The 13,177-nt window shown below is 37.8% G+C and overlaps 1 protein-coding gene across 23 annotated transcripts in view; it reads left to right on the forward strand.

The window, feature by feature from the left end:
- Positions 1–13,177, forward strand: part of PARD3 (par-3 family cell polarity regulator) — a 487,425-nt gene that overhangs the window by 378,378 nt on the left and 95,870 nt on the right. For all 23 annotated transcript variants that reach the window (XR_008429410.1, XM_053935684.1, XM_053935553.1 and 20 more), the window contains one exon: positions 10,869–11,123. Coding sequence is in view for 22 of the 23 variants with exons in the window: in XM_053935684.1 (XP_053791659.1) it covers positions 10,869–11,123 (255 nt within the window). In the remaining variant the exon portion in view is untranslated. The remainder of the gene's footprint in view (positions 1–10,868; positions 11,124–13,177) is intronic.

A 13,177-nucleotide genomic window follows, 5' to 3' on the forward strand; every position in this document is an offset into this window, starting at 1 on the left:
GGCTGAACAGCAGGACACTCTTGGTGTCTTTCCAGATTTCCCAGAGAGACCATAATATTTTTATTGGAAAACCCCAACTTTTTTCTTCCTTAAGCAAAATATTTTCATCGAGCAGTTTCATCTTACTTTAAGGAAAAAAGACAACATACTGGGATAAGGAAAGGATTTTTGTTTCTTACAATGTCTAAGAATTATCTGTGTTTCCGAAATAACTCAAAGATTCAACTTTACTTTTGTTGCTGCTGTATTTTGATGCCACTTAAAAGCTTTCAGAAAAACTGTTTCCTCTGAAACTATTATTACTACAAACATTTGGAATATAAGTAATTTGTAAAGTTTTCTGTTAAAACTTTCACCTTCTTCCCATCCCATAACAGAGGAGAGGAATAATTCCTCAGTGATCAGAAAATCAGAGCAATATGTTTCTCATTCTCACTTATTTTGTGATGGGGTCTGCTTGTCTCAGTTTCATGGAGATTTGTAGCATTGTTTTTCAGGCCAGTTCCACTTCATAAAAATACTGACTTTGGGAGCTATGTAAATTGAAGCCTTTGTAGAATGATAGTTACTGGAGTAGTTTTTCAAGCAAAACACCACATAGCTACATATTGTAATTATGGAGATTTTAAGACATCATGCTAAAAGTATATTTTCTCTATTATTTTTCTGTAGTGATTCAACACATTGCACTGGGCAAGATCTAGCCAAGTCCCTTGCAATAGATTGAAAAAAGATAATTTAGGCGGTCTTTATAATATTCTGTGTTATAAATTAGTTTAAGGTGTCTTGTAGATCATATAAATTCAGTACTCTCTTAGACATATCAGTTCAAAGTAAGAGCACTAAAATGTTTCATTTTAGAATGCCAAGTACTTTAGGCTAAGGCAGCAGCATGTCTTCTGATGTCATATGAATTCTCCTTTAGTGGCAGAGTTACTGGGGCAAAGACTTATTTGAGAATTAAAATAGCTATACCATAGTTACTAACTTACTGAACTTACTCTTGCTGAATTGAACAGAACTCAAAACCTATCAGGTTTTCCACACTGTACTACAGGACTCTCTTTGACAGTAAAACAAGGCACTAATCCTACTCCTTTTTCTAATACTTAAATGTAGCACCAAGTATTTGACTAGCCAGAAAGACACCTGATGATGCATTTGTAACAGGCAGATCCATCCTCCCTCCACACCACAGCTGCAAACTTTATTTTGTAACCATTTACCAGAAGAAACCTTTTATGAGTTATGAGACAGCTGGCTCTGTTTCTGGCCATGCTAGAGATTTGTGCTCTCAGTACTGTGACCCAGTAAGGTTTTACAAGTGCATCCTCAGAAGTGTTGTAGGTGTGAATTTGAGGGTCCTGAGCTAAGATACTGACTTATAAGCTATATTCTTTATTGGTTTGGTTTTTTTTTTCTTTACCTTTTCTTTCATCTTCAGTGTATGAGATTCACATAATCTTTGCTTTGTTGTGAGATTTTTCATTGCTTTTTTTTTGTCACTTCATGCTGTTTCATTTTCCAACTTCCAGATTAGGCTATTTTATATATAGTACTCTAGAAACACAGAACAATGGACCTGAAATAGAGCTAGCAGCAGAATTTTGTGCCCACTTTTGTTACTAGACCTCAGCTGGAGGAGCATGACTGGTGGATAGGCTCAGTTCAACCAACTGATAAGAGTATTGTAGCTCGACCTCCAGTTGCTGCCTGCAGTATCTGGGAATGACTGATTTGATTCATGATATGAGGTATGGTACCATTTGAAAAGTGGTATGCCTGTGTAATTTGCTTCTTGCACACACAGGAGCAGCTGCTCCTTACACATCTAACTGCAGAATTCTGATGTTACCCACCAGTGCTGCTTTCTGAAATTGTTCTCCAATTGGGGGAAAAAAATGTATGGGAAAAAATGGTCCAAGCAAGTCTGCATGAAGGAGGAAACCAGAGCCCCTAAAGTGAGGAGGGAGGAAAGCAGGAGCTTCTGTTTCAGCAATGTCATGTTTCAGCAGTAGTTGAATATAATGATCTTTTCCTTTCTACTTCAGTCCAGCAGAAGAGCTAAATTGGAGATTAGACTTAAGATAATCTATTGATGAGCAGCCTGTTGTCATAGGTGTAAATATCAGCCTTTCTGGCCAGTTTTGTTATGCAAAAGAAAAACTAATTTCCCTTTTACTTTCAGACAGCAATGATGTTCTTTGATGCAACATGGTTCCCAGCAGGGAAGCAGTCTCATTTGCTCATTTGGGTGATCCTCCACTGCTGGGGTCAGTGATCCTTGGATCAGACATGAAAATAAGGACAGAACATTTCAGTGGAGGTAGTATTTGTTTTGGAGACAGGAGGACCTATGCTGCCTGTGTACCTGCAACATTCGCCTTTGGCTGAAACATATTCTTTAAAAAAAGCACAGCAGGCAAACCCTCCACCCTAAAATGTGGCAGACTGTTAACTGCAAAGTAGGCTGAAAGCTCCATTGAAGCGTAAGTAAGATAATTTGCAGATTTTTTAACCCAAAGTAAGCAAGGATTTTCACTTGTTCACTGCAACATCCGAGAAAGCAGGTTTGAGATACTGACAAACCTGCTGACACAGACGTGTCTTCACTTTGTAAAGACAAAGGGTGAATCAAGAAGGTCAGGTGATAAGGAAGGATGGGGGTGAAATATATGAGAGATTCCACAAGGTTAGAGGAAATAATTTTAATGTCTCCTTTAGTTTCATCAATGTCACTTGATTTCAAATTGGTGTTTGCACTTCACCTGCTCATATGCATAATATTTACTTTCTCTCCTGCATTTTTTCATTCTTTACGTCTTCATTTGTATTTTGCTGCCTTCTTTAATAGCCTTCTTTAATATAACTCCTTATAAAAATGAGCATAATGTTCTCTCCTTAATATATTAGGGCACTTAAAGTAATCACCTTATCACCTTTATCCTTCACCTTTTTTTCTTTTTTAACTGCAGCCCTCCTGGGTTGTAGCTCATTAAACGTTTTTGAAATTCTCATGCATCTCTTCTGATTTGAGGAGGGGGGATCTTGAGAAAGACAGTAAGTACTATCACATATTCTAATTGGCAGATAGGCTGTGATTGTTGAAGGAGAAAGAAAATTAAGACTGTCTGATTATGTAGATACATTTCTTTAATTTAGAGATGATGGGCAGCCTTTTTAAAAAAAAATGTAGTCCTAGTAATATTTCTCAGCTGTTGTAGAACCAATATGTAGGAAATACATTATGTAAAATTTCAGTATTAGTGCAGAATTATAGATCTTTTAAGAGAGACCATATCACTTTTTCAAGGTAGTATCTGCAGGGTATGCCATTCCTGCAAGATGTTTGCTTCATCCTATTTTTTATGTTTTTTTGTTGTTGTTTTTTTTTTTTTTTTGGTTTTGTTTTGTTTTCCTTAGTTTACAAAAAACTCTACAGCTTCCTATGGCAGTCTTTTCCACTACCTTTTGTTTAGGAAGTTGCCCTGCTCACAGTATCTTAATTATTCTTGCTTCAGTTAAATACCTAACACATTATTCTTTTCCTCTGGTGTTTGCAGACTGCTGTTATGTCCCCTCTCTGTCTTTTTCTTCCCCAAACAGCTTGATGTTGCTGACTCCTATATGTTACCCAGTAGAACTTCCAGATCCATTCTTGAAAAAGCAACTCACAGATTTTTTCTCTACTTTTAATTGATTGTTTATTTATTTGAACTGTGTAAATTACCTTCTAGTTGCTGTTATTTAAGTTAATTCTATTTTTTTCAAAAACATTTGAAATTTTAATCCTTTCCTCCAAAGTTCCTTCATTTGGGTTTTCTGCAGATTCAACAGTGTCCTAATTAATAATGAAAAACCCTGAGTAAATTCAGAGTGATCCACATAGAAAATATCTCAATCTGTCCAGTCTTGTGACTGTGAATCTATTCTTTGGATAGTCTGTAGGAACAGCCTTGCTCAACCTATTGCATCCATCCCATAGCTGTTTTTCTTAGCCTGGGACTGTTCTCTGTTCTCTGTTCACAAGGCCATTTCCCGTGTTTTGGAAGGGAATCTGACTGACTTAACCACATCTGTTCTTGATAACTCTACGGTGGCTACTGCTTGTCCCATTATCTCCTCTGTGCTTACGAGTAGTTTACTTAAGAAGGGATTGAAGTTAAACTCATGAGTCTTTAATTCTTCTTCTTCTCTGAGGTATTGACTTTTCCTAGTTTTTCAATATTTTAGCTGTCCTCAACAAGTTCTCCTAGTTGCTGAAAAAGTCTGAGGCTGCCTCAGACAGTTGAGTGTGTCAGATGAACTTCAACTACCTTAACCAGTTTCTAGCTATTTTTTTGCTGGTATATTGAAAATATTTTTGTTATTGGTGGTAGTCAATTATGCTGCATCTGCTTGCAGTCAACCATTTCAGTGAAGACAGATGCAAAGGGAAAAACCATTAAGCCTTAGGTTTCCTCAGCATCATCTGTCAATATCCTTCCCTCTCTGCCATGCAGGGGAGCAACCTTTTCTTTGCTCTTCCTTTTACTGCTAATGCAATTACTCAATGATTTATTGTCATCTTTAAAGCTCCCTGCTACTTTTATTTCACATTATACTTTGGCCTTTCTGATTTTGTCCCCATATGCTTGTGCAAACTGACTACATTTTGCATGTTTCCTCATGTGTCTGAGGTCCGAGGATGATCATATTTCAGTCAACTGGCCACACATGTATATCTACAGCAGATAAGGCAGAAGTCTTAATATTTATCTTTTAATGACTTGAAGAAGTTGGGTCTCTAGGCTTTCAATTTAAAAATTATATTTACATAGCAGTATTTTCTGACTTTTTAAAAAATGTTTTTAAGTTTTGAATGAGATGGGGGGAAATGAGGAAGAGGAGATGTCTTTCTTATTTCCAAGCTGTGGCTGTTGGTGGCCAGGATTATCCATTGTGCACAGTGATCCTTCGGAATGATTTTCCCAGGAAAGCAGATGGCTCTGCTGAGGGGTGGTTATAACTGTGATAACTGACTAGCTCTAATCATGGCAAGAAAAGCTAAGTGTCATATGCTGGTTCAGAGTGAAATCACAGTAATGCCTATAATCAAGGTACCCTCATTAGAAGGGTAGTTGTCAGAAAAATTCTGCTTGGCTCCAGACAAAGGTCAAAGAAAAATACAGGAGAGGACAAACTCCCATATTGATTTGATTGCCAAAAATTAGAAAAAGGGCCATTAAAGCCCTGAAGGCAGTTGAGAAGGTTGGGGGAGGAACAGCGAGACCTGGTGTGCTGTGCCTGCAAGGTATTTTTCACTAGCAAAGAAGGAGGGGACAGATTTGACAAGATCTGGCTGCTGGCCAATGCACTTTCTGACCTCTTTATTAGAAACGATATCTGGCAAAAATCGGACTGAATGTGTTCATCCCGCTGGACTAACTTGAACAAGCTGACTGGCTTTATAAACATGTTGTTGTTTTTCTCTGTTTCCAATCCATCATCCCAGCGCATGCCAGTCTGATGGTAGAAGAACTGAGAACTGGCAGCCGTGAATGGCTTGTCATTAAGCTTCTGTCCTTACACAATGCTGTTTCTATCCTTAATAAACATTGTCAGCCATCTCACATATGTGGAACTGCAAGCGTTCAATACTGATTTTGTAAATGAGTGAGTCTCGGTGGAAAAGACGAGGGTGTGGATTATCACTTGGGCAATAGCTGAATCCTGGCAGCAGCAGGAGGATTAATTGAATTGACCAAGCAATTGCACACCAGAAACAGCAGCCAACTTTTTTTCTGCTCTTAGGGGAGGACATTGCTGCCATTGCAATGGCAAATGGAATGTGCTAGCCATGAATATCTTTCCCATGCTACGTTCATCAATTAAGTAATGGTTTTTTTGCAAGGACCTAAATCACTAATACGAAAAAATCCTGATAAAGGAGACTGAAGGTCCCAGGGGATTTGGGATATATTTATATTTTACTCTTAACTTTATATGAAATTAGGGTTGATTTCTTTTGACAGCTTTGCTTATTCACTTTTACCAGCAATAGCTCATCCAGCTCCACGGATTTGACTTTTCTGTTGCTGAAAAAAGTTAAAAGTATAGTTCAGAGAACTGCAGTAAACATTTAGCTCAGGGTGTAATTGAATCCTACATTAATATGATTACTTAGTACCCACATACGAGTTACATGGCTAAATGCCCTTTGTGGTCAAGGAAGAGCTATTCAACACAATTGGTAGAGCCTGGAGAAGGGTTTGGCTTCACCTTAAAATGTCCATGTTACAGATGTTCGACTGAACTGTGTGCTGGGCCATGCAGCAGCTGCCTGATGTGACTGAATCTTGACCAGCTCTCCTGGGAGTTCAAAACATACCTTGATATCTAAATTTAGGTGTCTAAAATGGTAGTTGCCTTCATCTGAAAGCTGAATATTGCTCACAGTTTATAAGAAGGGAATGAGGTAGCTGCTGTTTCCTGGGGACAGCCATGCAAAAGCTTTTACCTTCTTTTTGCGACCACCATTTCATGTGCATAGGAATTGCTGTACAATGGGTATGTCTATCATTACTGGATTAGCTTGCAATGAAAAGCTCTTCTAACAATTATGGGAAGTTCTGCAGCTAACAATATTGTCATTTGAGGCAGTTATCATTAGCTTTTGAATTGAATGGCACATAAATGCATGAGGATAGTTTATACTGAACATTATAATTTGATTCTCAAAAGTATGACAGTGCATTGTTGACATTTTCTGTGTTAACACTTCAGCAGGAAGGGTTTAGAAACTCCTTGGGATAGCTTTTGTATTTTTTAAAGTTCAGTTTAAATACTGAAAAATTGATTAGCAGTTTCTGCAAAAAGTCTTTGACAATGAAAAGAGTTACGTGAATGTTAAGCATTAGTATTATTATTATTGTTATCAAGCCACCACAAAATCCTTAGGATGGCCATAAATCCTCAAAATTAGCTGATTTGAAATCTCAGACATGTGCGTTTTTATTGTGCCATGTCATGAAGGAATACAATTCAGTGAAGACAGTTATCCACATTATGAAACCAAAGCACTGTGGTCAAACACTTCTCCAGATATTGGATTTCATTAATGAGGGTGTTGCTGATTAGGGCTGAAGCAGAGAGTGAAGTTCAGGTTCTCATCTGTGCTGCCCAGTGTGTTTACATAACCATTTTAATTTTCCCCACAACAGTCTGCACTGGCATTTCCCATATGCATACTTGATATGGTATGTGCTCACAAATGATTTAGGGCACATCAAGCATATACACACATGAATACACAGAGGGGCCAGCATAAAATATAGCATCACATTAAGTTCAAGTCCTTATATAAAAATATATTCAGAGTTAAAAGCTATTAAAATTCAAAAGGGATAGTGCAGTATTCAGCTGAGAGCTCTTACTCTTTTCAAGAATATGCCTACATATTTTTCCCTAGTCGTTTGGTTCCTTCAAGCCAAAAGACATAATGTTTAAATGTGGTATATCCTTGAAAAGGCAAACCCAAACATAGTTTAAACAATACTCAAAAATAAGTTAAGCGATTGAAGTACGTATATTTTTGTCATGTGAAAGTGGTAGCATTTTCACACTGACTTAAATGTAAAGCACAAAAGAATAATTAAGAGAAAAAAATCTGAACATTTTGGGTTTCAGTTTAGTCGGACACCTTATACCTTTAATTTTAGTGTTATCCTTTGTTAAATGTTATTGCAAACAGTTACTGGGTACTTTGTTTATAGTTAACCGGAAGTTTAATGTGTTTAGACTCTCATTTTTAATACTATATATGTGTATTAATACATTGTATTAGCAATTTTAGAAAATACTCTAAAAAATTTCCTGGTGGATGTGAACATAATTACTTGCATAACGCTTCATCAACCGGTTCTTTCCCACTTGAATTGGAATAAGTATCCCTCATGGAGCCATGCGTGGAAAAACCTGAATGCTCTGGCTGCAAATGGCTCAGCATACAAGCTATTAAAGAGCCAATAAGCAGATGCAGGAGAAAAGGTGGTTCACATGAAACAGGGAACACTCACGTCTGCACCTGTGGGGAGTGATGTGATCTTCATGGTCAAAAGTCACAGAGGGTCACTGCCCTCTCCCATAATAGTTTGTGTAACAAAGGCAGATATCACCTGTAACCACCAGATAATTCTGTTTTATAAGCACTTCAGGTAACAATGTTTTCTTCTGATTAAATTACTCTATGCCACATTATTGTTATACTGTCTGATTTCATGCACTGAATTTTGGTTATCTAAAATACATGGATTTGTTTCCTTCAAATTGGTGTCAGATAGTGTTCCCGTATGTGATGATAAATTATCCATTTAAAGGAAAATTAAAGCTATCATTGTCTAAAAATTTCTGATTTCCTTTGCTTCTCCCATTCAGAGGACAAATATCAGTAGATAAATACATTTCTACACAGAGTAATTAATACTGGACTACAGATTGGGAGGTAAACTACAGTGAGAGGAATCAACATGCACAGGTGATTTTCAGACCTGCTTTTCCTCCTATATAGGAGGAAAAGCATACCTCCTCATACCTTCCAAATGATTAAGGCTGTAACACTTCTGAATTAACAGCTTTGAGTTTTTGGAGAATGGTAAAATACATGTTTTTATTTTAAAATAGACCTGCAGAAACCCTGTTTAAGTTTGAAATTAGTTTTGCATTTAAATTTAAGTCCCTCTTCACTGTAAATTAAACAAAAAACAATTCGAATCTAATATTGCTGAAATTGTAGAGGAAAATTCTCTCAGTTCACTATATAGTTATAGCTTTATAGTTTAGTCTATAGTGTTACAGTTTTCACTTCCATTTTTCCCTATTAAAATAAAAAGCAACCAATAAAGAAAATAATTTTAATATTTGCAATATTAAAAAGATATGTTCGTTTAAAATGAACTTCTTAAATTTTTTTTCTTTTCACTGTGACTGACCATGGGGCATGTAAATGGATCATTGAACCATCAGTGTGTGTTGAAGGTAATTCAGTCAATGAGTTGTATCCCAAATCACTATCTATGGTCAATACTTCCAGGATTTGTGGGGGAAAGCATGTCTGTGTATCCATGGCATCTCTGTATTCCCTTATTTTTTTTGGTGATCTTTGTTAGTGTAAAGGTACAATTTGCCCGGGACTCAGTCTGAGGAAAAGGCATTTCTGATATTCACATACCAGCTCAGGGCTGGATTCACATGCTTGAACACAGATGACTTGTGTCATTTGGACTGTCACAGTCTCTGGGACTTCAGCATGACCTGGGGGAGTCCTTGCCCAGCAGCCACAAGTCCATCAAGATTACCTGGGGATGGCAGGTGGCCAGAGCTGCTTATGTTTGAGCAGCTCAGTCAAGGCTGGGTATCCAAGCTCCCAAGGAAGACCTGAGCAACAGCATCAAGAGTGTCTCTAGAGTGACTTCTTTCATTCTCTGACACATGGATGGTTCCTGACCCTGGAGTCTGCTGCCAACAGCTCCTGGCCAGTGTAAGGAGAGCCTGCACATGTGGCTGCTCTGAGCTCACCTACTGCTGGCACTAGGATTTCATGTCTTTATCTGCAGTCTGAATCCCACTCTTTGTGTATCCCTTTTTGTTTTTGCAAATCTAATCTTGAAGGGGCCATTTTAAAATTTCCAAGAATGTCAAAGTTACCTAACTTTAAGGCTTTTCTATTTTCAGAAGATTCGAGGCTTGCTTTCAAAAGAGACAGATGCTTTGAATAGCCTACTCTTGTTGAAAGTTGGCAAACAAGATGTCTTTGGAAAAGGCACACAACAGAGATTCATAGAGCTGTAGTCTGCATGGATGGATGCTGTCACACTGTAGCCATGGCTGTATTAGATGAAAAAGGAGCACATTTTACTAATGGAAGGGAGGAGACAGCTTCATTTTGCAATGATGACAGAGCATTAAACTGGTCTGGGGTGACAGTGTAAAGGGGGGGTGTGGTCAGTTCGCTGTGCATATGTGTGTGCAGTACATCAAATTTTATAAAATACCAAAGAGACTTCGAAGCCCAGATCAAATTTTGTAATAGCTTTATGTGCTTTTGAAAATATGACCTCTGCTCGATTTGTGCTTGTCAGATTCCTAAATGTCATCTCTTTCTATATATCACTTTTTATCCTACAGCTAAATTAGTGCACATAGATATAAACCCTGCCCAGCATTACCTTTCATTTTTAACTTTAACACAAGGCACATGTTTTTACTTTCTGAGAAGATGCAGCCTGCTTTTGAGAGATGCCAGATTCAGTTTGTTTATATTTTTTAAAAAGCATGTACATCTCAAAGGAATCATACAAAAATCTGCTTCTGCTGTTTACTGCATGCATGCAAACATAAATATGTCCATCCCTCTCCTACCCCTACACAGTTTTTAAATTCTGAAAAAAAAAGATTTTTGTAGTATTAAACTAAGAAAGTACATTAAAATTCCTCTCTAAATGCATGCGTTAGAACCATTAAATCTGGTAAGTTTTGATGAAGTACAATATAATATGAATGGTGTCAGGCCAGGTAATAGCACAGGCAACATAAGAAGCATGAAACTATAGATTAACTCTGTTTGCCAGCAGCTATGGCTAGTCATTATTTAGCTAATAATGAAACAAAAGACAGTGGATAATCAGATGTACTCCTTAAATGTTGATTGTTAGCATTGTTTCAATCTAGGCTTCAATGTCCAAGGTAGACTTGAGACCTCATGGCAAACTGAAACTGGAAACCTTCACTGGTTTCCATTAAAATAGGCTACCTAAAGTGTCTGCTAACTGCTGCATTCAAATTTCTCAGGGGAGACATCCATCGGTTTCAGCCTCCTTTTAATTTTTCAGAATCCAAGCGAAAACTCGAGAATTTCGAGAGAGGCAAGCTCGGGAACGTGACTACGCAGAGATCCAGGATTTCAACCGGACGTTTGGCTGTGATGCGGATCCAATGTACGCTGGGATCGCTGCCTATGACTCTCCAAACAGCGGCACAATAACGCTGAGTGCCCGACCGCAGAGCCCGAGGGAAGGGCAGACGGTGGAAGCTTTGTACGCCCAAGTGAAGAAGCCACGGAATTCGAAGTCGTCACCTGTAGACAGGTAGGCGCCACACATCAATCAATACACCCTCTCAAAATCTGCCCTTGTATTGCTTTTGTCATGGGAGATGGTTGTCCACATCAGTTGGAAAGGCAGAGCTGCACTTTTATTAATGGCTTTTTAAAGCTTTTATGTAGAAGAGTCTTGAACTCACTCAAATAAACCTGTTACAGAATGGGATAGGAAAGTTGTTTTCTGCAGAGCAACTACATTTCTTCTCCTTCTTCAGATGGTTTGGAATTTTGGAATCACTGTTGGATATCATTAGAATTAAATTCAAATTTTCAATGTAATCAGGTTTATTTCTCAAAGCTCTAGCAGGTATGTTTGTGGAATACGGCATTTCCAATCTATTTACAGCTGTTACAAAATCTCTAAAAGGTTACTGTTGTTATAGCAAAAATGTGTTAAAGCTTACGTGCATTCTAGTCCTACTATGGTCCTGAACTTCAGTCTATCAGGTTGAGATTTTTGATTAAGTATAGACCAAGTGAGCAAATTCTAAGCTTCACTCATGAGTTACTCATTGGGTTGTAGCTTATGAGTTGTACTCTTCCTGCAGTTACATTATCTAAACTGTGTCTTGCTTGTTTTTATGCTGAAACTGGGCAAAATTCTGGTTTCTGTTGATGGAGTTCTGAGTTCATTTGAAAACCTGAAGCTAAAACAGGAATGTAAACTAACATAAAGTAAAAATAGTGAAAGGCAGAATTCACAGGGTTTATTTGTGCTGTAACGGTGAAAATACCTGTTTTCTTGGCTTACTATTGTAAACTTATATTTCTGCATTTTCTCAGCATTACAAAAATTAACACTAAAATCCTAGTGCAAGACATATTCACTCATTTGGAAGTTATTTATTTAGTTCATAGTAAATCCATTAATTTTGTTTTCTACCTCATTCTTTCCAGCAGAAAAATACTGAATTTTCAGTAAAATCAGCAAAGCAATGTCTTCGTGTGCAGTGTTTGAGATCTGTATAGCTTCTACATGAGCAGTGGCATTCGCCTTGCATATTCTGTTCTAGGTGGTAATGGAGTAATTTATATTTCAGCTAAATATCTAAAACTCTTTGAAGACTGAGAGTATTGTATTTGACCCTCCACTTGATCTATTTTGGAATGCTTCTTTAAATAATATTGATAAATATACATCCTCTAATATGACAAATAAAATCTCAGCTGCATTGTGGAATGTGTACATTTTTACTAAAAATCAGTTGCACAGCTGCCTTTTTATTTTCATAATCAACTGTTCCCTTGCATTGTGTAAAAGGTCTACTTTCTATAGTAAATAATTTATATATCGCGGATGTATGTACATTATTTCAGTGAAAGAAGCAAAATAATGTTAAAAGATGACAGCATCTGTGTCCTTGGAATTTTGCATTCCTTAGCCTTATATTGGCTGGCACTAGTATACCCAGGTGCCTGACATTTCAACACTTTTGTGCCTTTGGAAATCAAGATAGCTTGGTTGGATATGTCTGCCACGTGGTGACTCTCATGGCTGTTTTTGTTAGACCAAAGGCAGTGTTTCATGCTGGAGTTGAATGGCATCAATGTCACATCAACAAAAAAAAAAGTTCTTTGATACAAACCTGGCACAGCAAAATAGGAGACCTGCGTGACCCGGTTAACTCTGTGTGGTGGCTGATAAAAGAGCCAGGAGAGAGTGAGTAAAGTGGAAGATAATGGAGTACCAGGGGAATCTGATGTTAATCAGGTGGGTAGGACTGAAGAGCAGTGCAGTAGTTTTGTACATTCAGGCTGCTCCTGGAGCACGAGGGTCCCGTCTCTCACATCTGGATCATGCTGTGACAAAAGGAAAGACCCAGCACACACAATGGGCCTGAGCAAAGGGATAAAATGCAGGTAGGGTACCAGAAATGGGGCATGAAAGGGCAACCCAAGTCCTGTGATAAAGGGGGCCACATTTGACAAGAAACACCCAGAAAGAAATATTGAATTCAAATGTAAAAATATTATTATTTGTTATAAATGTACTCTGAAATACCTCTTCAGGGGTTTGAGGCATGAAGATCTGGTGTATAG

The sequence above is a fragment of the Vidua chalybeata genome, chromosome 1, assembly GCF_026979565.1.
Source record: "Vidua chalybeata isolate OUT-0048 chromosome 1, bVidCha1 merged haplotype, whole genome shotgun sequence".
Taxonomy (NCBI): Eukaryota; Metazoa; Chordata; class Aves; order Passeriformes; family Viduidae; genus Vidua; species Vidua chalybeata.